Raw genomic sequence first — 26,417 nt, 5'->3', positions numbered from 1 at the left:
AAATTGTGTGTTCTACCCATGTAGAGCAAATCTGGGGGGATTATTTCGTGCTGTTTTTCAAAAGTATTACACATGCCCATACCTACGGAATACTGTTTAATGAAATTGCTAAAGTTGTTGACGTAGAATAACTGATATTAAAAATTCTTACTCGTCACCAAAACCTCAGCAATTTAACCATCGAATTTTCATGTAAACATATTAAAATAGCTACATACGGTGGAAAAGTAATAGTGACATCAGATCTAATGATATTTTATATCATTCCCCTTGTAAACTACAAATTCACCAATTCCGACGACTGTCAAAGTCCGTCTGACACAAAACCAACCTTTACTACTGATTATATTATACAAATCTACATCAAAGTTCGCCTGACGCAAACTGACCTGTACTACTGATTTCATTCTTGTGAAATACAAATCCACAGATTTAAACGCGAATCAAAGTCCGTCTTACGTGAAACCGATCTATACTACTGATTTTATTATACAAGTCCACATCAAAGTCCGTCTGACGCAAAATAGACCTGTACTACTGATTTTTTTCTTGTAAAATACAAATTCACAGATTTAAACACGAATCAAAGTCCATTTGACGCGAAACCGATCCATACTACTGACTTTATTATACAAATCTACATCAAAGTTCGTCTGATGCAAGACGGACCTGTACTACTGATTTCATTCTTGTAAAATACAAATCCACAGATTTAAACGCGAATCAAAGTCCGTCTGACGTGAAACCGATCTATACTACTGATTTTATTATACAAGTCCACATCAAAGTCCGTCTGACGCAAAATAGACCTGTACTACTGATTTCATTCTTGTAAAATACAAATTCACAGATTTAAACGCGAATCAAAGTCCATCTGACGCGAAACCGATCCATACTACTGACTTTATTATACAAATCTACATCAAAGTTCGTCTGATGCAAGACGGACCTGTACTACTGATTTTATTCTTGTAAAATACAAAATTACATCAAATTTCGCCTGACGCAAAACCGATCTATACTACTGATTACATGCATACTCTTACCCAGTTAAACGGTCACCGGAAACTCCCAAACTATATGTACCAATCAAATTTTTTGTACACAAATTTTAATAGCTATATGTGTTGGAAAGGTAATAGTGACAACAGCTCTTATAAAATTCCATACGACACCCTCTATAAACTAAAAATCCACAGATTCTTACAACTATCAAAGACCGCCTGACGTAAAATCGACCTATACTACTGAACCAAAGCATACTCTTCAACTTAGCATTTCAAAAGGAAAGAAAAAAATTTTAATATACAGGAGTTGGGCCAAAATGCTTTTTCTGAAGGTAGTGACCGTGCAAAAGGTTATTTCACATAAGGGTGATTATCAATTCAAAAGCATTTTACTACATTCACCTAGTACTCTAGTATACTCTGACCATCATATAAGAGCAAACAAATTTCCATCCTAGATGTTGAATGTTACATAAAAAAAAGTTATAAACTTTACTCCCGCAATCGGGCTCCCCTGTTACATGCCAGCTGGGCACAAAATGAATCTAGACTCATACAGAACGACGGGCAAGTAAAAAGCAGAGCAGAGTGTCTCTCGCAACCAAGGAAGCAAGCAGACGAGACAAGCTCGCAGCCGACAGGCCGATTAAAAGCTCTTTCCTCCAGGGCACACGAGCGAGAGCTTGGCAGCGCGCCTTTGGAACTCGAGTTTAGTTCTCCAGGAGTTGGGTAAATGGGTGCACGTGCGGACCCTATACTCCCCGCTCCCTCGTTTGCTTACGTTATGCACACACACACACACTGATGCCGTCCAGGGAGGATCGAGTCCCTCGATCGAAGAGTGTGGGGGGGGGAGGAAGAGGCCATACCAGCGTAATTTACACCCACGAGTGTCTTCCCGCACGCTCCGGCTGCCGGGAGAAATTTACACCTTCGCGGGGATTACGCTCCCTTCCTCCTTCGCAACGACCTCCTTTGAGAATCGTATATAAAAGGCACTCGTGCATACTCGAGGATTGCATTCACCCGGGTACGGCAGGAGCGTAAAGTATACATACAGGTCCCCCTGCGCTCGCGGTGCATACACGTGCACGCTGAGCGAAATAAGTGTGGGGGGGGGCTGCATCACGGAGCAGTGACCAATCGACACTCACTTTCATGTGTGGGAGCTGACGCCTGCGGGGCTACTACTGCAGAAACGGAATTAATCAGCCCAAAGAAGACGACGGCGAAGCTAAGCCGATGTAACTTTCGGACAACGAGGCTCCGTTTGGACTGCTTGTTCTCGGGAGTTCCTGGCACTTTGATCGATCGCCAAGGAGGAGGGATGGTGGCGAGAGCGCGGTTATTGGCACTGTGCAAGATTCCGAGTTGTTGGGCCAAAGTTTGCTTTCCCCCCCTCCCTTGTTTCTCTCTCGATGTATCGACCAAGTGACCGCTGCTGGGTGCAGCTGATGTTTTTGCTTCGGCTGCGGAGTTGGTCGGCAAACGCGGTTTTGAGCGATTGCGCGGAAATCGGTAGTCTCGAGTTGCCCCCTTATACACCGTTGACGTTGGAGTTTTTAGGTCTGATGATGGTGATTGAGTGTTGAATTAGGTGAGCCGGTACAAAAGTTGAACTATACAGAGCAGAGCGATCGTAACAAGCAAAGTGAATTGAACTCAGCAAAAGAAAAAGCTCCTTTTCCCTTGGAACTATAAAACTTGATTATTTTCCTCATTTCTGCCCATCGAGAGGTTTTTCATACGTCTCGTAAAAAATCACTTTGGCAACTTTCAAGGAGATCAACCCTCTTTCTATTTCAACTAATGTACGTATGATATACTTCCAAAACCATTGTCTCATTTAAAGCACTACAACCATCCATTCAAGTGCTCCGATCTCTTATAGAGTAAACACCTGTGAATTCGACTTTAGTGATCTCTGTAAAAAATAATACGAAATGCCATCTACTTCACTGGTATTTCTTCATTTTTTTCAAATACTAGCTTCAAATCACTTGTAATTGTGTAATCTAATATTTGTACTCATACTGTCAAGTAGAACTAACCCATCTGACTTTATTCTAGCTATTATGGATCCTATTAAGGAGTCCCTAGCCAATGGGATAAAAAAATCCAATCTATCTATAGTCAAAGAGTAGTGGGATGTGAATTAGGCATTAAGTACATCCGTGAACTATTTCTCATGTTTTATTCTTTAAAAAAAAAAATAAATAAATAAAAAATAACTGAAAAACAAACATTCCTTCAACAAATCGCATACTCGGATCCCCGATATAGGTATACAAACAAAGAGCACGAGCTGTCAGTGAGACGAAGATTAACCACGCAGGCAGACAGGCAGGTATAATATTCGACGTAATCGAAACTTGCCCGTACAAGTTGTACGCACACATACATAGAGTACGTAGCCGCGGGTATCAGCTCGTGCCGACTTGGTACCTCATCCGGCACGATCCATCGCGTGAATGGGTTATCAGCTTTAGGGCTCCACACGCCAAGGAAGTAGGTTATAGCCTCCCACGGAGTCTGATGTATCCATACGCGGATATTTCGCGTGCGTACTAATAGCTCGCGTCCCACCTATTCATTGTCCATTCAACGTCACTCACCGAGCCAATTGCTCGTTAACTTCCACCCCCTATCAAAAAAAATAATAATAAATAAATAAAGAGCTCCTCGTCAAGAGTACACAAAAACTCCTTCCAGAGCGGATCGATAACTGCATCCCCGCCCAGAGGTGACACCCAAGTATCCTGCATCGAGAGAAAAAAACGCGCCATCATCAGAGCTACACCTAATGGCCCTGCGGTAGAATCTCTCGCGAGGTACCTTCCCTACGAAAGCTCGGGGGTATCGGGGCAAACGACTCCCTCCAATTCCCTCCGCAAAGGTCAGCGACAATTCTTCCCTTGCGTTTCTCGCTGGTCCAATTTACCCTTCCCTCGCAATAAGTAACTCTTGTCTAATTAGGTCGGATCGTCCATCCTTGCGTATCTCTTCGGACTGTCTCCCAATACTGTCCTGCGTTGCACCTCCGATCGCACTTTTATCCCCTTGGCCGTACAAACGCGGTAATTTCCGTTAATTCGGTAGAACGCTATCCCTCGTTGGCCTCCCGCTCCTAAGCTAACCGAGCGATAAACGAGAATCAAATTTGCTCCCAGGGGAGAAGTGCCTCCGTAATTCGAAGGGAGAATTCCCGCGCGGAATCTTACAGGTCGCTCCTCGCGAAACATTAGCGTTGTACATCGTAAACGAGCAGGAAGACGAAAGGAGCGTGGGGAGGGAGTTTTTATGACCGTGACGGTGCTGTTTACGGGAAATGGCGCTTGGTAGAGGGAGAGGGGGTGCGGTGGGGTGTTTAGATGGTCATCTTTTGATTATCGCGGGTGAGATTTATTTCGAGCGAGAAAAGGGTAGAATCGGATAAGAGCAGAGCTCCGCAGCCGCGAAATCCCAAAACCAATTTTCCCTTTCCCCAAACACTGAGTCATCTTTTCTTCACCCCCCCCCCCTCCTTTGCTTCTCCCCCAGTTTGTTTCACACGATCGGGTTGATTTTTTTTTGCTATTTTTTTTTCTTACAACGCGCCGCCTCCTCTCGCGCAATTCATTAGGCTCCGTTGTGTATTATGAACATGAACGATCATCCCTCGGTACGTGGCTCCGCTCGATACCGGGGGGATGATTTATTTACGATCCGAAAGCTCGACTTGACTCGTTACTCCTGACAGTCATGGCTGTCGATAAATTTTACAACGCGTGTCTGCCCAATACGTCCCGGGGTGTATGTACGCGCTGTGGTAACGCGTTCATCGATATATTTTCATAATTGATTCAGAGTAAAGGGATTGACAGGAACTTTGACTCAATTGTACCTTTGTTATTCGTCTTTCGTTCTCCAACGGATCCGATGCTCCCATTTCGTAGAGATTAATTTTATTACATTTTGCAAAGTGTGCGGGAGCTTTCACGTGAATCGGGATCCGTCGACAACGGGACAGGGAATCAATGGAGAAGCAGTGCTATATAACATATCGGAACAGCTGGTTACACGAGAAAGGCCGAGAGCAGCCGCCACATGCCACGTATGGATGAACGACGCGAGGTGTATGCAAATAGGCACGTGAGCAAGAGAGACAGAGAGGGGGAAAGGAGATAGTGGATGCTGTACGTGCTCGGCAAAGCAAGGGGGATATGACCCGGTGGGGAACGGAGGCACCGTGTCAGCCGATCGCTGGGGGAGAAACTGCGGGTCTGTATGTACGTGGACAGGGGAACGCCTCACCTGCGACGCTTCTCTTCGATTTGTTATCTCGGAGCCAAGCGGGGTTTACCTTTCAAAGAACAATATTTCCACTCTCAGGAAAATACGAGAGGGGGTGTTATTTTTGGGATAGTTGGAGCGAGGGTGGGAGGGACGATTAAAAGAGCCGATGAACTAATCGAGCGTCTAGTCGGCGATTTTTATGTGGGAGGGCTAGCAGACGAAAGAGGGAGGAGGGCATAAACAACGGCCCAGAAAAACCGGGAGGGGAGGAGCTGAAGTTCTTTCGCGAGGAAGCGCACTACAAGTATATATATATATATATATATATATATATATATATATATATATATGTAGGGGGAGGAGAAAGGAGACGGATGGAGATGTTTTTTTTATCGGTGGGTAGTTTTCCGGGATGCCCTCCACGCTCCGCCGGGACGATAAATCGCGATCGAGCCCGCGTCTCTCGGCCGCAAATCCAGCTTTTTGGAAAATTAAACCACCCCTCCCCCCGCACACATGGCTCTTCTCTTCGGTCTATATAGATCCTTCCATCGATGTGTAGGACATTCGCTGCTGCTCCCGTTAACTGCGTCCTCGGGAAATGGCTATTCGGTTTTTAACTTTTTTTTTTGTTTTTTTTTTTTCACCCTCTCTGTCAAACACTATAAAATAAAGCGCAAAAATTTGCGATAAGGAAAACCATAAAATTGTTTTCAGTTTCGTCCCCCAAGAGCCAAGAAGGATTTTCTGTGCAAAGTTGTTTTTTTTTTTTTTTTTTTTTTTTTTTACTGCTTCGACACTTTTATCCATCGAATTTATGTCACCCTCGGGTGAAAAAATTCTCAAAAATGTCCCACCGGATATTATGTTTTATCGTATTTCTTTCGAGCTCAAATAAGAGCCAGGAACTGAAACAGACATTGTGCTGTAAATTTTATCAGCAAGTCTAGTGTGATGGAAAATTATTTAGACAACGACGTTTTTATAATTCTCTCGCACTTGATATTTCCATTTCCGGAGTTATTTAAAACTTTTTCGCGGTACTTATACCTGATAGGTATTTAATGAATCATATAAAAGAAATTTTATTTGACAGTTGATGTTTGTAACCCTGTTTTACAGTTATTTTCAACTTAAAAAGAAAGGTAGCGGGTATACCCGATACGATTTTTTAAAAATTCATTCAAGCACGAACAACTTCCCCGGCAACAATAACTTCGCTCCTCATTCAGTAATAACAATCGGATTACAAAGTTGAAATAACGATGTAAAAACTATTTTTTTCACCTAATTAATGATGGATTTAATCGTATACGGTAGACGCTGGAAGGCAAAGGTATATATTTTATTCCAGGCATTACATCGTTGGAAAAAATGCATAGTGGCTCAAACAAAAATTTACAATGCAACCCGAGTCTCGTCTATTGTGTTACGCAAAGCGCGCGTGCTTCAGCAAACTTTTTAACGAGCCAGTTAACAAAACTAATTTCGTAGTTACGTTAATGCGCAGTTCTCTGACACGATCGCACATTTGTTTATATCCATAAAAAAAAAAAGAAATTCTTATTAAATGCACAAAAAACATAACGAGCAAAACGATAACGAGCTGTTACCGCTCGGACCCACGTATAGAAAAGCTGAAGCCCCGGTCCACTTAACCCGTTACAGATGTGAAAATAAATGACCGCGAATCGAGTTAAAGAAAACCCGGAGCCGAGGTTCCGAGAAAACTCCCGCAAAGGGAGCTTTTGAGAAAAAAGTGGTCTCGGACTATTGGCCGGAGGCTTTGGCTAAACAGACGGGAAAGGCGTTCTCCCCGACGGCCTTTGCAAGCTCTTTGTGTCCCTCCGAGAGCGCGACCCTGCGGAGCTGGTCTTTTTGCCGTTTCCGCCTTTGGAAGCTCTCGAGTTATTTAGCAGAGGCCGCGTTCCTGCTGTGATTCCGCCTGTGCGGGTAAGTTGATTTTTCTGCTGTTTTGTTTGCTCCTCCGCAGCTTGATTTATGCCCAAAAGTGCTTACTCGTGAGGATCGATGCCGGTGCCTCGTGCAGTTGCGTATTTACTTTGAGTGCGTGATTCTTTTTTTTTTTTTTTGCTGCCCAAAGGGATTTCGGATAAAATTCCTTCCGTTGAAACTGCAGGAGCTGGGAAACTAGGAAATGCCCTCTTTCGCCTCTGCGGATGTACGTTTTTACAGTGGCACGTCGAGTGTACGCGTTTTTAAAGGACTTTTCTATCCCGGGAAAGAAAATAAATGCATGCAGTGGGGGAAAAAAGGATTATAATAATTACACGCGTGTGTCGAGGGAGTCGCTAATGTAAGCACTTCCAAGGCGTCAACTGTAGATGGACATTATTTAAATGTGGCGTAATTTTTTTTTTTTTTTCTTTTTCTTTCGTCACCAGCTTTTCGCTTTAGTTTTATGTTTTTAATAAAATTCTCTTTTTAGTGACTCTCCAAGTTAATATTTGTATTTTTCCACGAACGTCCGTTTGATGTTTCAATTTTATGTTTTATTCTTCAGTAAAAAAAATATTCTATATGGCTGAGAGATTTAAAGGTAAAAACAAATCCGGTAATGGATCGTCAAAGTCTCGTTTTGCATCGCTGATGGATCAACAAACATTAGTTAAAAACTACAATGTCTACTTAACAAATTGTCCCGTTCCGCAACGATTAAGCGTCGACGAACAATATGTGATCGGCAGGTGCACCAATTACTTTGGCTCTCCCATAATTATGAGCCCCATCAAGTGCAACGGGCGCCCTTCCAACAGCTCAACAGTGCGGCAACGAAAACACCTCGTATACAATTTATGAATGTGCGCGCGGCAGAATCGTACTCGAGGCCCGGTAAATAATCACGTTCGGAAAAAGCTGGTAGTGGAATATTTCCCTGCCGCTGTTGGGCAAAAATCGCTCGATTTTTGCAAACAATACGTGACCGAGAGGCTTTACGGAGCGAATGCACATTAATCCCCCCCCCCTCTGCTGCGACGCCAGAAATTACGCACGCCCTCTTTTAGCGGCTTATACCCTTTTTTTCCCCCCATCGCTCGCGAGTTGTAATTGTGGAGCGTGCACATAAAAAATTTTTTTTATTTTCCATCCCGAGCAGAGAGTGGAAAATCTCCGGCATCAAGCTGCCGTGTTTGTGTATACATCGACAGCCAAAGAGAGAAGGCCGGCCGTCAACAGCGAGGGATTTGCTTATGTTAATCTTCCGAGGGCTTACGGGCAAGCGTCGATGAAAGCTCTAATGAGTCGCAATTAGGTCGACCCCTCCACTTTTCTCTTCGCGCTTTCGTTTTTCCCCGTGTTTTTTTTCCAACTCCGTGCCATTCACCGGCTCCTTTTTTTGTCTCTGCGCTCTGTTTACGCGGGTCACAATAGCTCCGTGTACGGGAAGTAATGGAAAAATGCCCTTACGGTTGGTGAAACGTCGATTGTACGTAGCCACAGAAACAGTCATCCCGTCTGTTCTACGGACAAAGCAGCACTGCGCATGGATTCAACATTATCCCTTGCATAGGACGATGTCATTTCCAGTTTTTGCATAGTCCGTCGACAAACACGCTGATTAGCAACATCTCCTCGGGCACGTGAAAAAAAAAAAAAAAAAAACAGTCGGTACCCCTGCATAAATCGGTAAAAGGTCGCTTCGATCCGACTTTGACCGAAAGCTTCGGCATTCGGAGTAGACGTGTCTGGTGCGGGTGTGTTCCCACAGCGAATCCGTCTCCTCCCCTTACGTGCTTGCAAGCTCTTTCTCTCTATCTCCGGTGTGTGTCGCTGGGAAATTGATTGGAGCCGATGCCCCGTCGATCGATCACGCGGCTGCTGAAAATACACGGAAAAGTGCTTACACGCATGGGGAAGCTCATGGTTGCGAGTAATCGCGTGACAAGATTTTTACACGCGCCGATTACCCCAATGTATCATTGCCGCATCGACGTGTGATGCGCTCTAATTATTGACAATTGGCGAATTACGGACCAACGGGGTGAGGACGCTCGGCTGGAACGAAACGCTAAGCGCCCGGTATTAATTGCTCGGATTAGCGATCTGTTGTGGGATAATGACTCTAGCGCGGCATTTTACGAATTCCGCCTATATTATATACGGGGGAATTATATCGGGATTTAGGGTACGCGGGAATATTTCGGGATTCGATTATTCCGGCAGGGGACTTTCGATTGAATGTATATGTGTATACATTGGTACCATATAGTATTTTAATTAAACCCAAAGATATTCCGGACCTTTTGCGCGAATTCATACGTCATCTGATGGGTAATTTCGTTACAGGCAAATCGACAATCAAATTGATGCTCAAAGGATTTTTTTATTCAAACTCATAGTACCTCGTAAACCAGCGGCAGAGTCGCCATCCCGCGTGCATCACGGAGCATCATATAGTTCCGCCTCGGGAAATCGCGATGATTTCGATGCACCAGCGCGCAGTTTCGAGCCAAGTTTTCAAAGGCGCCTCGAGAATATCTTCGTCGTCTTTTTGCGCGTAATCACACGAGCCGTTGAATCAAACAAGTCGTGCTTTTACTTTGATAATTAATTTTTCGCGCCATAAACGCCGCGGCTGATTTTACGACTCACAGCTGAAACTAATTAACTCGGAATCTCCACGATGATAATACAGTATAGAGGCGTTATTTCGCGATTCGGAGGATGTTATCTGAATTTTCACGCTTTTACGTATTGCACCGTATCAACAATAATAACAACAACGAGCACTTTGTATCGGTAATAACCAAAATATATATTATGTTACGAACTACTGAACAACACGTCCATAGAATCTCGTGGACAGTTTGCTAAAAACAAATATTAATTCAGGAATACTGCAGAGAACGTGAAATGTATTGAATCGTTTAAACGGTGTAGACGAACCATTACTTTGATTATTTATAAAAGTGGTGTATATATATGTATATATACATATACCGGAGCGAGTCTTGATATCGTCTATCGTGATCGAAAGCCATACGATCGCGAGAAAGTAAGTCACTCGTTTGGGTACAAACTCGAATCGGCGCTATATATTACACTACAGCAGAACGTGCTCCAGTTATCTCGGTCGCCTTTGCCCGTCGCCTCGCATCTTGACAGAAAATAGGGGGAGGTATCGGCTGCATTCAATTGTGCTTGCACAGATATAGGCCCTTACAAATAAGCGGTCCAGAGGGATTTCAGTAAAGGTGTTTCCAGGCAAACACCCGTATCCGTTCGCTAGTACAGCGACTCGATAACCAGCCAAGTCGATGTGATATTTTGATATTCATCAACCTTGGAGCGGCTTATCGTTGTTAGCATCAAGTATACTTGAACAAATAACACGGGTAGCAAAAGTGATTTCGTTCCGTAGAAAGAGGGGGAGGGAGGGGGTGGCGTAAGTAGCTCGTGTGTTTGCCTTCTTTGCACATTTTTCTCTTCAATTTGCAAAGTTGCAGCGCCACCGCGAGTTCGTTCCGCTCCTTCGCTCGTTTTCTCTCCCGCTGCATAGACGCCGGGCGCATTTTCTCGGCTAATTTGAATACTGATAAACGCGCAACCCTCCTTTCCATTCTTTTCACCGTCTTCTTTCTCTATCCTTCTTTGATACGATTACGGAGCTCCGACGTCGCGCGATTATACTTCTACTTGGTTCTCGATAATTCTCTTTTTAATAATTGACTCGCGCTTGTCTCGCGCACGGGTACGTGTTTTAATATAATTACCACCAGTCACGAGGTCTCGGCAACCGTCACCGATCCAACGCTGGAATATTTCATTGGTTGTGGGACAAATGACACCTGCCGATACAGCATAATTTATTTTCATGTAATAAAAGCTCATCGCCGAGATTAACGCGTTGGATCACCCCCGACTCCTCGACGTAGGTATATAATTCAGAGGGAAATTCAGTCTTTTGAATCGCACGAAAAGGGCGTAGCTCGTCCGTGCCTTTTGTAGTTCTTGATTTCGTGATTCCTTCGCAGCTTCCGGTTCAAAGAACACGGGCGCGCCTTTTGCAAAGTCGGTTTTTATTTTCTCCCACCAGGTCTCGTAAATTGATTATCGATTTCAAATAAATTCCAACCCGAGGATGCATCGCCTACGGTGCGTACAGCGGCTGTATTTTCTAAGGTCTCGTGTGTTGGCGGTGAACGTGGCTCACGAATCAATTGAATCATAGGGATGACCTGTAACATTGGGGTATGGAGTATGCGTTTAGATTTTAAAGTTGGATTAACTCCTCAAAGGGGCTAATTAACGCGTTTTAAAAACATCGAATCTAAAGAATATTATTTTTCATATTGCTATGAACAAACTAATTATGCGAAACGGTCGATTGAGCCGTTTTACAGTGTACCATGGCCCCTCGAGCTATACTCATCCACTTCGGTCAATTTACTCTGAGGAAGGAAAAGTTTTTTAATAAGCTCTCTCGGCAGCATTATTTGAATCTTTTTTTTTTTCCTCGGGGCATATTCGTTGAAAAACAACGATCGGATTTTTCGATGTATTTTTAATAAATCCATCGACTTTATCCGACAGTGGATGAATTTCAATTGTCAGTGTTAATTAATTTTGCAATCCCCTTCGTTTACGTGCAGAAAAACAACCAGACCGAGTGGCAGCTGCAGGTGACGAAAAAATGTATCCGCGTGAACTCCAGCGATTCACCATAGCCCAATATAAAACTCGACGCAAAAGCGCGAGAAAAAAAAAAAAAAGACGCCAGCGCTTTGCTTTCCCAGTAGACAGGTTAAAAGCCAGTCGCTGGAGGATCGCGCGAAAGAAAAATTCCGACGACGGCGGCATTGTTGCTCCCGGCGTCGCTCGAAAATTCGCGAGCGAAGCAAAGCAGGCGAGGAAGAACGAGGCAGGCGGGCAGGGAAAAAGGAATTACGGTAGAAAGCCCTCGTTTTTTTTTTTCCTCTCTTCTTCCGAGGGAGGCACTTCAGACTTCATTTCCGGTCCCCCCCGAGGGAAGGCTGCTAATTTAATGCCGCGCGGCCACTTTGTTGCACGATTATTCCCCTGGAAACGGGGCTCTCGTTTTTCGATTCCATTTCACCATAGCACTGCTTCTTCGATCCTCCGCGCGGTATTTCAACGAAGCGGAGTGAAACTTTTGATGCCAAGTGTGCCCCGAACGGCCAAATTTCATAAGACTTTGGGCTCATCACAGCAGTATACGTACGTACAAGTACAATATGTATATACATTAGCTGGGAAAATCAGAGAGTTTCGCGCTGCAAAGGCAATCGTCGAAAGATCCAAAGTGCCGTTACGTTATACAAGAGCACGTCAGTCGCAGAAGAGGTGCAAAGCACACCTATACGTGCAAGCAAGGGGGGCGATTCTTTTCGCGTGACGCTCGAGCCTCGGAAAAAAGGAAGGGTTGAGAGAATAATCCCCGGCGATGGTACATACGGGCAGAGGCGACAAATCGCGAGCGTCGGGTCGGCCGAGCCCTCGTGAGTGCTATTTTTCAGATTCCACTTTTGCGGACTCCGAGCCGATTCTGCAGTATTTTCCTGATTCCAAGAGCCCCGCCGAGCAAATATATCTTACCCCCTTTTTTGGGTGGGTCAGCTCGATTCATCCCTTCTTCTTGCGGATACTCAATGGAATTGTTTTTGCTTCTCGATAATAAGCCCCGCGCTTTGCAAACAAGGCTTTTTGCCTACCCGGATGAACCTGCTCCGATTCGAGATGAAAGCGCGCGCTTGCAAGCTCCGAAGGGGCCCTTTGAAAGCGCCGTTATAGTTATGATGATATTCTTTGGAAAATAAAAACGTTGTATTAGCTCTCCGACCGAGGGAAAAGCTTCGGAGATAAATGGGTCACGATGAAAACTCGACTTTACAAGTTCACTCTCGCTCTCTGGCGAATCCCAGAATTTAGGGGTGCCATGGAGATCGGATTCGAGCTCTAAGCTCGTGTGTATATATGTTACAGAGGAGGGGGCGTGTGTACACATTTTCACCGGGGGTATAAGTAACAGGCTCGTGTGCATGCATATAGTTACATGGAAAAGCGAGCGAGAAGCTGCTTATGATCTTGCTCCGGCGAATGATGTTCGGAGTAGGGGATTATAATGCGCGCGAGGCACTAATACTACGAGTTTGGTTGTCGGGCTCGGGAAGTTCGTTAAGCACATTTGTACAGGGAGTTTTATTTGATTCATTTCGAGGCCGAAGGAAAAATTGAAACGTTTTCACGTCTGTTTGGAAAAGTTGGTCGGATTGGAGGCATTTTTGAATTTTGATAGTATACAAATGATAAGCAACATCACTATAAAAACAAAGTTGGCGTACATGCATGTTTTTATTCGGTGATGAGTATAGGGGAGGGTGTAAAAAAGATGACATTAGAAGTTGCGCAATGGCTTTACTAGACCAATGAAGGTAGGGGGTTGGGAAGAAAAAAAAAAAAAAAAAGTGATGTGAATAAGTCGAGAATAAGTTGGGCTCCCGCGAAACTTTAGTCGGCGGTGTGGGTGTTTTGAACATTTTTTTGCGCGACCCAGAAAGGTAAGTTTGGACGTCGGCGAAGGGGGAACAAAAACTCTTGATACGATGGGAAGACTACGACTTTGCCGCTTTTCACGCGAAATTCGACGATAATGGGGATGGTTAAACGGAGCGTGGGGTGCTCGCACGAGCACATTAGTATAAGTATGACCCGGGGGCAGCCAAACCGGAGGGAGCGGCGAATCGTAACAAAGAAATGAAATGCGGGAAGGAAGAGTGGACGGAATAAATAGACGGGGAACGGAAGAGGTGGAGCCAGCCAAGTCGGACACAGGGATGGAGACTCAAATGAACCCTAGTTCCTCTTTTGGTTTTTTTTTTTTTTTTTTTTTCTTCATCGTTGCGTCGTTTAAGTGCGAAATTACCACAGACAGATCGGAGAACCAGGATTTATCGGTGGTGGGAGGCAAAAAAAATTCGAGGCATGAAGCTACCTACCGGTTATCGTACAAAACAACGCTGTGGTGTATTTTTCGCTGGCTATGGCTAATCAACGTCACAACAGGCAACAGTGGGACCGGGGATGTTTGTCGGTCCGTAAATTTCGAGCTGTCACGGTTTTTCGGCAACCGGCACCATAGTATCGCAAGAGTTACTCTCGACTGTGTTTTCCCAACATTCGCAGCGCAACTCGTCCGATTATCCATGGTATTTAAATTGTATTTGGTGAACAAGCCATTGTGTTACAAAGTAGAGATGACCAACTTCAGAAATGGAAATGTCACACAAATGGCTGTACCTGAAGACACCGAGTAACTCGATGCACTGTTCGACGCATCGCGAAGTGATGCGCTACCCTTCCGGTATTATTATGCATTTTTGAGATGTTGACCTTGCACCGATGTACGAGTTAAATTTAAACTTGGCTAGTGCTTTTACTCAGAGGTAAAAATTTATTTCAAAGATAGATGTAACATACTTACCGTAATAGTAATCCAATCATGGAAGGGTAATGTTTCATTTTGCATCTTCTTTTTTTCACGAGACTCAAGAGCGTTGGCATACATAAATTATGTCGATGTTGTTTATTTTCATATTTTATGTGTAGCTTCGGTTACTGACACAATTGAAATTTTCGTTACTTTAAACTTTTGTATTTTTGTTCCATTTTTTTTTTTTTTTTTTTGATAAAGTAGTATTGGCAAAAAAAACTAAATCGTATCAATGCTTGGAGTACCTTGTGAAGCTGCACATCATATATTATTGGAATATTTCACGTCAAACTTTCTAGGGGTCTATCAATATCCAATATTGGGTACAATATTCACATTCTCTGTACGTGGTATTTGCTTTTATTTTGAGAAAAAAAGAGATTGAAGGAGATTCGAAAATACTTCGAGATTATTGCATGACGTGAAATATTCCGATTAAGCGAATATGTAGTTATCAACGAAAAATAAAGACAAAGTACTCACGTCATATTTTTCCTGAATATGAGGTCCAGCCTGAGCGATGTACAGCGTGCTGGCGGTGTCGAAGACGAGTTCTTGCGGAATACGAGTTACACGCTGACGTGCCATTTCATGGCAATTCAGGTAGAGAATGACCTCATTCGCGGTGACGCGAATGACCATTCGGGTCCATTTTTTTACGATTTTTGGCACAGTGAACTTTGCTATCTCGTCAGAGAAGGAGTGCAGATCAGAATTCGTGTAGACCAGCGATATGTTTTGGTTGGACGATGCAGGTCCCTCCTAAATACATTTTAAACCGAAGAATATCATGTAGTTGCATTAGTATGAAATAATCTAAATAAAATTAAAAAATAAAAACAACAGTTTTGCGTGTTAACCTAGTTATTGTAAACTAAGTTAGGTATAAGTATATTTTCCATCTTAATGTATCCTTAAGTGAGATTAACACAAAAATGTGTCACGATCGCGACTAAAATCACGTATTATATAGAAATAGAAGTGTTTAAATCACGTAAACGATATTTTATAATAAAGTCATCTTTGGATGATTTTGTTCAAACTTTATTTTTTAAGATTGTTTGACGCTTACAACTTAACCAAGGATGAACACTTGGTGAACTTACTCCAATTTTCTTGATTAGAACGCTAACGTGTTGCTTTGGCTAAATATTCATTTAGAAAATAACTAATCCACCCTGACAAAGCATAATTACGTAATACACCAGGAAATGATGTTCTTCTCACGTTACACGAAAAAAAAAAAAAAAAAAAAAAAAAAAAAAAAAAAAAAAAAAAAAAAAAAAAAAAAAAAAAGATATGCACGTAAGCAAAATATGTATAAAGACTTACGGAGATACGGATGCCCAGCTGAACGACAGTCTCAAAGGGATTGAGCACCGCGAACAGATAGCTGTTCCTGACCGACAGGGGTTTGAACGAGGCGACGAGGGTGAACTCGGCGGGCAGCTTCTCCGGCAGGTACATCCGGTAGGGCTGTTTGACCTCGGAGCCGAGCCGGAAGCCAAAAGACGGGAAGCCGTCGTATCCGTCGGTTATGTAGTGGTTCTTATCGTCTATCAGCGACACGGCCGCCTCCATCAGATCGAAGTGCGTCTCTGCGAACAGGAGCATAGCGAGGGACCTCCCTCGTTACTCAGCTCTAATGCGATTGATTCAATCAACCCCCTCACCCCTCCACCCGTACCCAGCTCCCTTTCGACATCTCTCCCATTACTCGGCTGTGTAGCTCGCGTGATTGGCAATTAGGCAGTGGACCCGCGCGTGATGAATGCCCCCTACACACTCGGGTCCTTTTTACCCAAGCCCGAGGACTCTGATTACGCGTGTAGGTGAATTATCGAGCACTTCCTGCAGGGTGTCTCTCGGACCCTTTACCTACACGTCTGATGTGTTTGTTTTGGAGAGATTGGAGGGAGGGCGAAAAAAACGGATGTTCCGGGGGTGTGAAATCAGTGAGCCTAGCTGATGATGGGACGCGAGTTAATCAGAGGGTTCGTGTGAATTTGCGAGAGTCCAAGTGAATATATATATATATATATTAAGTGGCTCAATCAAGCGACACGCGCGGCTCATGGCAACGGAGAATTTTTCCAACGAGTCCTTTATTTCCCCCTTTTTTCTTTGTTCCCATTGAATAATCATCCCAACAAATGATATTTCTTTTTGTACCTCCGTGCATTTCATCTTGCATTTTTACGCTTTTTGCAAAATTTTTACATAGTTTATATTGTCTACTTGGAAAAACTGAGTTAGATAGGTACGATAGTGTCCAATGTTTGTTAACGCTTGTCGTTGGCGAGTAGTATAGAGAGACGCGGATACAAGCCATAGATAAGCTGGATTCAAGTTTTGGTGTGTCTTCTCTATCTAAAAAAAAAAAATGAATATTTAATGGTATGGTGTTTACTTTGTGAATATTCATTTTGTCGAATAAATTGTTCGGTAACTTGAAAAAATATGTAACAAGTTGGCGTGGCCTTGATTCGATTTTGTTTTATTTTGCGCTGCAATGGTATACATTCATCAAACGGGAGGTAAGTACTTCTACCCTGAAGTGTAGTTTATCATCCCCAGAAAAATTTTCAATGGTTTTTCACTTGGGGAGAGTAAGTTATTAGTTGATAAATGATACACACTAATGTAAAAGTAAGAGATTCAAAGGTCCTGCATGATCTAGAGCTCAAACAGGCTCAAAAGTCCCTAAGGAGCTTGGCTTGCGAACAAACTATACACAAGCTCTAATAAACGCACACACCCACACAGGGATAACTTTCTAAATCTCCCATGCGTGCAGCAGCGGAGAAAGGACTTTCGTGTGCACTGGTACCCACGTATTATATACCTACGGGGGTATCGATCATTCTCACCCTGTATACACTCGTACATGGAGCGCAGTAGTTGGTGTAATAATATATGCCGTCTCGGATGAAGCCGCGCATCATAAATCGATGCGCTTACACGCGCGCTCTCTCACTTTCGTTAAAAGCCGCCGCTGCTGCGGGTAATCGATATTTATTGCCAAAAACCGGACTGGCCTCTGACAAGCAGCTTTGCACGGCGAATCGGTTCAAAATCGCCGGTGTGGGTTTTCTGCCGAAAACTTGTAGCTCGAGCTCCCTATTTCCTCCACTTCCTTTTTCTCGAGTGGTTTTTAGTCCGAGGAGCCTTCAAAGCTTTGCCACTGGCAGGAAATTCGTGCCTCGACAGCTTTTTGCATAAAATCACGTCCATTCGGTATTCCTCGAGTGCCTTTTTTCCGAGTACCCGAGAAAAATCTTTCTCTACAAAGCTCCTTGTTTGCACGAAACAATAATTTTACTAAATAATACAATACGTCGATGCTCACAGAGACTAGGTTTCGGCTTCTGGTGCAATTTTCATTTTGAAAATCCCACGTGTTGAAAGTTATGCTTCAGCAGGATGTTTTTATTGATTATTTTAAATTGAGCCACTCGCGGGACAGGGAGCCTTTAACGAATCACAAACCCTGACTTAACGACTACAAAAAAAAAAGTAATCAACAAAGCAGCATCAGTTGAATATTCGATTGAGAAATTGCACATTCAATGGCCAATAGCCCCCGGCGCATAAACATCGAAACGGGGATTTAAATCGCTTTTTGCGTGAAAAAACAAGCTCTCGCGTTATGACTGCAGTAAAACGCAATTTTCGGCCACTTGGCAGTACAATATTATACGCTTGGCATATTCTACCGATGGGTATCGACCGTACATTATATGCTCTCGAATCGCAGACGAACCGATGAATTGTTGATTCAATTAATGAAACGATGAATCTTTAAAAAAAATAGTCCTCTTACAAAAATTAAGTTGTTACCGATCATCCTTAGGTGGTACGAAAAAAAAAAAAAAAAAAAAAAAAAAAATGGGACGGATCGTCATATACATCCCTTGGCGAGTCGCAGTTAGTTCACGGGCCGTTGAACGGATGGCGCCAGCTGTAGGAATCCCGTGGCTGCTCGTTACAGTCACTACCTACTTTACAACTCGAGCCTCGCACAATACCTATACATCCGAACCTTCGCCACACTCGATTTCATACCTACCACCATCGGGGAGCTGCCACCGTCCACTTATTCGTATACGTTTCAGTGCTCGGCCGAGCGAGTCACACGCAAAAACGTAAATTGAAAAAGTTCGCGGCGGGCGTCAAACTTCCCGATGATTAATAACCCGCCCGTAAAGTGCATCGTTTATGTTTCCGTTTCGGAGAGAGAGGAAAAATTTAATTTCGTCGAGGGGGTGAAAATTTACGGGCAACGCACGCGGTGAATTAGCCAATGGACGCTTTTCGTTTCTCGATCGGGACAAAAGTTTCGATCCTCGGCATGTATGATGCACACGCGATACAGCACAGTCAGTTTTCCAAGAAGGAGAGACCCACCCCCGGGGGAGGTTTATTTGCCGTAAAAGTTAGCCCCCGAGACTGCCAAAGTGTCGGGGGGGTTAGTTTCACTAATTGCCGGGAAAAACGCAGGGAGAGTAATTTGACGCTCCCGGAGTCAAAGCCAGTGCGGGCTCGAGGATCTGACTTTCCAGAGTCCATTGACGGTTGAAATCTCGAAATTCGGGGCAGCGTTGGCGAGACGCTTGATGCTCTTTTGTTCGAGCGCTGCGGTGAAAAACTCGCTTGATAGTCATTTTAGTGAGATTTTGCAAGGGCTGAGAACATGACGAGGCGATGATGTGGAAGACGCTTTTTCTCGCGATAAATCACATTTTCACCAAGAAAAAAAATTTTAATATATTGTTTACTAGCTTTGAACAATTTCATTTTAGCTCATAGTTCAGAGTGGCGTCCAAGTTTTATGGTACAACAAAATCTCTGTTTGTACGTACATTTTTCAGTCAACCAGTAAACACATCGTAAAACAAAAAGTCGGTAAATCAAGAATGACTTTTACTATCGATTAAAAAAAAAAAAAAAATTATAATAACAATATCAAATCTCGTAAAAGAGCGTATTAACGCGCTTTAATGGCGATCGATCGATTTGTTTCGATTGCTGTTCGGTAAAACATCGGCGCTGCGAATTAAAGCTTTTTTCGAGCTTGCAGTGGTGGAAAATCTATTGACACGCGGTAAACATCACAATATGCATAACCAGCAAAATTTCACTAATAAAACGGAAGGGCGAATTTTGCTGGTCAAGCTCAAGCAGGGGTAGTATTAATCGTCGAGTAGAAATAAAAAATAAATTACCCACCTCATCAGAGCCTACAACGCGCAGCAATGCGTTTAAAATAACATCCGTTTGAAATCACTTGGATTTCCCGTTGGCCTGCGGGTATGCGTATACTCGTTGCTCCGAAAGCTCGCGAAAGCTCTTACCAAAATCGCAGTCGTAATTAAAGTCCATCGATGCGTGTAAATTTTTGGGAATAAATGACGTGTTGATATTTATACACGTTATATAGGTAAATAAGGGAGCTTGTACCCTGTGAATGTATAAATTTTCTATGGCACTCGCACGCGGAAATCGTTTTGCATTATAGACGTGTGCACACGAATTTGCATAGCGCAAGCCCGTGATTTCGGTCCAATTCGTACGTATTCGACGCCACACGAAAGGTACCTATATACCTGTACGTTGAGCTTAACATCTTGTAAGCTTTCACACTCTGGTGAACTGTCGAGTCGATCATTTCGGAAATTAATTGTCGCTCCTTCGTTGATCGAGAAACTTTGGCGTGCATGGATAATAGCTCACGTATAGTTGATAAGGGCTTTCAAACCAGTCCTTTACGTAGAAAAAATTCAATAGCTGCTTTGAGGTATTCCTGCATAGTGGCCATTTAAACCTCACAATCTAATTCGAAGAGAAAACACGATATTTTAATCTCGAGGAGTGATCCAAGAAGATAAATTAAATTTAATAACAAAGAAGTTGACGTAGTACTGAAAAAAATAATTTCAACAATTCACTTTTGTCAATTATTTTTGCATAAGATTAAAACAAAACTACACTTCTGTGTACCATATCATGCGTAACTTGCCTCATTCAACATCTCGAAATATTGAAAGCAAAAAAAAAATGAAATAACGAAGTGTAAACGAAAAACGGGTAGGGCGACAGTACAATGTATAAGCCCTTCGTTCCCGATCTCGAGGGTCGGGATGGAAATTGGCACGCGTCGGGGCGCACGAGCCCTACTGCATTAATTGAATCTTGTTAGTCGCAGAGATACAGTCCCCCGAAACGCTATTGATATTCATGAAGCCGTGTCCTGTGAAAACGAGCTTTTCGCGTGGGACGCGCAAAAATTAACGACACACGACGAGTCAGCTACACAAACGCATTGTAATGGGCGATCCCAAAGTGTAAAAATATGGCGTAACGAGATAAAGTATATATCTCGAGTTTGATTAAAAGTAAATAGGAGGCGAGGAAGGGTGCGAACAGAGAGCAAGAAAAAAAAAAAAAAAAAAGTGGGCGCATCGATAAAATTGATCAGAATTAGATTTATCCCTCATGGGGGCCAGTGAGCTTAAAAAAGAAGCCCAAGCTTGCAGCGAAACGTCGAGCTTTCAGAGCAGGTAATCAATTTATCGCGCGGCGCTGGTATATTTATACGCGTACACGCGTGCCCCGCTGCGCTTTTTCCGGGACACAAGCGCTGACAAATGATCCGTCGAGTGTATGCGGGGGCTGATGGGGGAGAGAGGCGAAAGTGCAGGTGTAGATCAAAAGCCGCGCGTGCACGTGGTTGGCTGCGCTTTTTTTGCTGGAATGGGTGGATGCGTGCGAAAGAAAATGAAAGGGCGGAGGGTACGAATTTACGGCTCTTCGTCAGATATCGACGGGCGCGCGGGAGCTCGAAGGACTATGTATTTCTCTGCGAATTGCGTTTCGTTGCGTGTACTGGATAATCGTAGGATGCCGTTGGGCATTGTTTGTCAGTCTTTTCATATTCTGTTTGTGGGAACAACAACCTATTTTTTTCTATTTTTCATTTTTTTTTTTTTTTTTTTTTTTTTTTTTTTTACTGTGAAATAAAATACCATGAGGCTAGTCATCCAGCAGTGTCCTACTTATTTTGTATCCCAGTATGGCGTGTTTGAAATTTCGTAGTCTCATTGTTCACCTTTAAATTCAGAGTATAGTTGTAAAAGTTTTGTCGATCCATATTAGGTAGTTTTGCCCGAAGGAGTGGCGAGAAAGAAAAATTGCAGCGAGTAGGTAAATAAAATAAATTGGAATCCTCGAAAACTATCCGACCAAATGGCCGGCATTGGTCATATCCACTCGGCAAAACGACCAACCCGCGTTACTTTATCTTTCTTTCCTCGTATACGTGGATCTTATTGTGCATGGTAGGAGCTTCGAGGTGATTTTCGCAGATAGATACGAGAGCTTTGCGGGGATTCCGCAATAATTCAAACTCAACGAGCAAAAGTGGTAAGATATTTGCGGAAACATCGAGGTACTTTATGGATATATCTGTCCCAGTGGGCGGCTGGTAAAAATAAAAATTTCACGGAATATTGATTGAATGGAGTGCGAGATCAGAAGCTCACGGTGGATTTTGTAAATAAGAAGGGACTGGCAAAAACGAGGGTTAAAATGGCTCGTTACTTTGAGTCGTGTTGCTTTTTAAATTTACCTATGTGGAATAATAAATGTGTCCCAAAGTATGGCGCATATAAAAAAAAATGTTCAAAAATAGAGACGAAATCGAAAAAATGGATGGGATTTCACACGTACGTATACTTCACGTTTTAAAGTCGCGAAATTTCCCGAGGGAGGAAAACAACTTGAGCATTTTCTAGTGAATTTCGAGTTGAAATTATATAAAAATCAAGCCACGAAGGTGAAAATATTTTTCAATTTAACATACCTACTGACGTGTATAAATATAAATTAGACGTTAATGCCAGTACGTTTAGTATAGGAGTGTGAAGGAATAAATATTTTTACTCTTACAAGAATTTCACTACAAATTATTCAAGAATTTTATTTTTCCACTCAGAAACTTGTATGAGCTTTCGTTTTTGATACAACTCTGCCTCGCGTGTGAGCTGATAAATAAAATTTTTCTCGAAATAAAATTTTTAATTTTCGTAAAATAAAAAGTCCAACTACCCAAGGTAACACAGGATAAAACAGCTCAAAGTATGTATATAAGCCTGAGCCGGCAGCTTACAACAGAATATCAACGTCCCAGAGAAGTGCAGCTACTGAATAAAAGAAAAAACCATACACCAAAAATTTTTCAAAACAGCCCTTACACGCACGCACGAGTCCCAGCACAGCTGTACAGTCGTAAACGGAACACGAGAAAAAAAAATGAAGAAGAGATAGTCAGAAATATAGTTGGGGCCATCTTCTGCAAATTTGATTCGCTCTCTTCGTTTTCCCGGTGGCAAGCGTCTCGGTGCAGCTGTGCGGCCCTCCAACCCTTTCGCATCATACGCGATGCACGCGGAACAAGAGCCTCCCCATTCAGGTGAGAAAGTGAAGTAGTTAGATTGTTTATTACCAAGGAGAAAAGAGTAAGTGTGTTTGCGTGCCTACGGCCAAGTCTGAGTGTCAGACGAGACTTTCCTTTAGGAGGTCCTTTTCATTTGCGTGTGTTTGTTTTCCGTGTTCGCCGTCTGACTATACTCGCTCTTTTCTCCTTTAATTTTGGCCTCGCGCACGAGCTTGTAATTTTTTCCCCCGGTCCACTTGCTCGTTGCTTAATTGCATGGTTGTCATCCGGGGGAAAAAAAAAACAAACCTTGTCTTCTCTTTTTTTTTTTTTTTTTTTTTTTTTTTTTTTTACGTACACTTTGAAATAATTAAACCAAACGGGTGCTTGCACCTTTAAGGTGTCAACGTTCCCTCGAGAGCGAGTTTTTTTTCACGTTCGTCTTTGGACTCGAGTATACGTGGAACGAAAAAAAAACTCCAACAACTCCCTCTGGAGTTAAATTTTTACTTTTTTTGTAGGTCGCAAAATTTTTTTGAAAAAACATACACCAAAAAATACAATCAGCGATTGTGAAAAAACAATCAACGTGTAGTTTGTACTTTGTTGAAAAGTGTAAAGCGTAATATTATTGAATTCCAGAGATGAAAAAAAGGGAGAGGAGAAACATACCGGACAAGAGGTGATATATTTCCTGACGCGATCTCTTTCCTTCTTCCGAGATTTAATATCTGGGGCGGTGCGATGGATTTTCGTTATCGCCATCGACAAGAGAAATCTCGCAGTTATTAAAATTGTTTCTCGCTCGATCTTCCCCAGCCCGGGAAGGAAAGAGAGACGCGGAGAGGGGGAGAAAAATACCGATGTCGCGCGTGTGTACGCGTATATTTTCTTTTTCTGGCTCCGCAAGCGCGGCCGGTCGAGCGCGAAAACGAGCGCACTTTGTTGGGACGGAAGTAAAAGGGGAGAAAACAAGAGCAGGGAAGATACGAGAGGAGGCTAAGAAATAATGCGTCGCTAGCCGATAAAAAAACTCCTGCAGGGGGTGAGAGAAACTTATGGCTCTAGTTTGCGAAAGTAAGAGCGATACAGCCCGAAATTTTCCGAGTCTCCCCCAAGCCGAGTTCAAAAACTACTTTATTGGGTTTTCCCGGTCATTTTTTTTCTCTGTAAACTCTCGGCTGCTCTCAACACTTTGATTAGATGATTTTGATACAGCTTTTATTGCCGGCACGGGGGGAGTAAAAGTTTAGCTGTCGATTCGAGATACCCCCGTCAGTCGCACTCGCAAGAAACGAAGGGACTGACAACTGCAATATCGGAGCAAAAAGTGGCGCTGGCAAGAGCAGTCATTAATTTCTCCGGGAGGTATCGAAAGAAATTGAAATCTCTCATCGACGCGAGGAAAACCCGCGACATGTGTGTTTTTCCGTCAAAAAGCTGCGGACAACGAGTCGAGTTTCAAAAAAAAATTTTTTTTCCTCACTCAAATGAAAATTAAAAAAAAAAAAAAAAAAAAAAAACTGATACTTTTAACTCCTCCGCACATGAACGAGCTCCGATGGGGGGAAAAAAATTCGAGCTACGCGACTGGAATCGGTCGCGCGTGCAAAATTTTTCATCGCGCGGGAGTTTGGAAATCCGGGGGTGGTGCAGTGAAACTATTTTAATCTCGCAAAACAAACCCTTAGCTAGCAAGATCTCATTTTCCTCTTTGGGCAAAAAATTAATTCTAAAAAGCACACAGTACAGTCCCATCAGTAGTTCTCTCGACACTCTGAACCGGTCGCACGCGTCAAACCGCATATTTAATCAAGACCAAGGGAAGCTTTCGAAAGTTTCTCGCATCATCCGATCACCGGCACAATATGGGAAACGCTAATGGAAGAGACGCCCCAAAGCGCATCCGAGTGAACGTACATCAAGAAGCGAGTATTGGAAAATTCATACTTAGGCAGGAAGTTCGTCGCATCCTTTGTGCCTATGTATTTGTATAAATGCTGCAGGAACAATCGACTCCCACATACTTGAAATATTTAACAAACTCGTTAGCGCTCACTGAGAATACCGTCCCTCTGCGCTCGTGGGAGCTCGATAACTCCCCACGGGTGGGGTTCCCTTTCGTTTCGATGCGCCACATCTCGCGATTAATTGACCTTCGGCCCCCTCCGCGAGCAATATCGTCCCAGGTGGCGTTGAAAATTACCGTCAACTGCACTTTTCTTGGACACCCTTTTGTCCTTATTAATATTTCGTGTGCAGTTGGGGGGAGGGGGGATATTAACAAAGGGCGGAGAGAAAATGTTTGCCCCCAACGTGTAGCGAATGGCTCTTCGAGTGCTCCGTTCTTTGAGTTAAAGAGGCTCTCCAATCTTTGTTGTTGACGACAATAGTAGCGAAGCGCGGAAAAAAGCGAGAAAATCACGGACAGCACGATCTCGTGTAATACACGTTTGTATAGAAGCTCGCTAACAAGCGACAAAGCTCGGAAAATCCGAGTTTTAACAACACGCAGGGCGGAAAGGACTTTTTTTCGGAGAAAGAAAATTTTTTCATCAACGGGTACAAGGATTTGTTCGACAACTGTTTTCACTCATGGTATAATTTTTTATCTAAAAATATAAAGTCCTACTGTTGCTAGAAAAACATTTTTTTATAATTACTAGCTACGAAACAGTACTTGACATTATTTGCAGCAATTGTATTTGAAACAGTTTACAAATGAACTTTAATACACCTAAGATTTGATGGAGAAAAAAAAATGTAACCAATAGTAATAAAATGAAAAAATGATTTGGCTTTGATATTGACTGCGCAGAAAACTGGGCAACATTTTACTGGTCTAATGCACCGATCTGCGTATAAAGAAACAATAGAAATCAAACGAAGCTCCAAGAAAGGGCGAGATGAAACGCATCAAAGAACAGAGTGATGCAACGTTGCGCTCAAAAGCTCTCTCTCTCTCTCTCAAGCTATACTTATACATGGTACATCTTCTGGGAGAGAATCCGTGGAGCTAGTACGTGTATATACACACAATCCACACCGGAGATGGCTGAACCGGAGAAGCCGCGTTAATTGGGCCGAAGCGGGAGCTCCTCCGCGCAACAACTAGGGAGTATACTGTTCGTTGTTCCCGCGGATCTCCGAGTGGGACTCCGCAAAGCTTTGAGGATCGCGCCTTCCCCGCGCGGTGCTTTGTTCGAGCTTTCAGCCGCGGTTCTTCGCG

At 43.2% G+C, this 26,417-nt stretch overlaps 1 protein-coding gene across 1 annotated transcript in view; it reads right to left on the bottom strand.

The window, feature by feature from the left end:
- Mp (collagen XV/XVIII-type protein multiplexin) overlaps positions 1–26,417 on the bottom strand; it is a 121,610-nt gene that overhangs the window by 73,409 nt on the left and 21,784 nt on the right. Inside the window, exons 3-4 of the mRNA XM_089589044.1 lie at positions 16,087–16,352; positions 15,238–15,516 (exon numbers count right to left, since the gene is read on the bottom strand). Coding sequence (XP_089445170.1) covers positions 15,238–15,516; positions 16,087–16,352 — 545 coding nt within the window. The remainder of the gene's footprint in view (positions 1–15,237; positions 15,517–16,086; positions 16,353–26,417) is intronic.

Source organism: Copidosoma floridanum, unplaced genomic scaffold (genome assembly GCF_036245765.1).
Source record: "Copidosoma floridanum isolate Cflo_tuat_1 unplaced genomic scaffold, Cflo_Japanese_pri ptg000007l, whole genome shotgun sequence".
In the NCBI taxonomy this organism is placed as follows: domain Eukaryota; kingdom Metazoa; phylum Arthropoda; class Insecta; order Hymenoptera; family Encyrtidae; genus Copidosoma; species Copidosoma floridanum.
The sequence above is the reverse complement of the archived record's forward strand: the minus strand, read 5'-3'. Positions and strand labels throughout refer to the sequence as shown.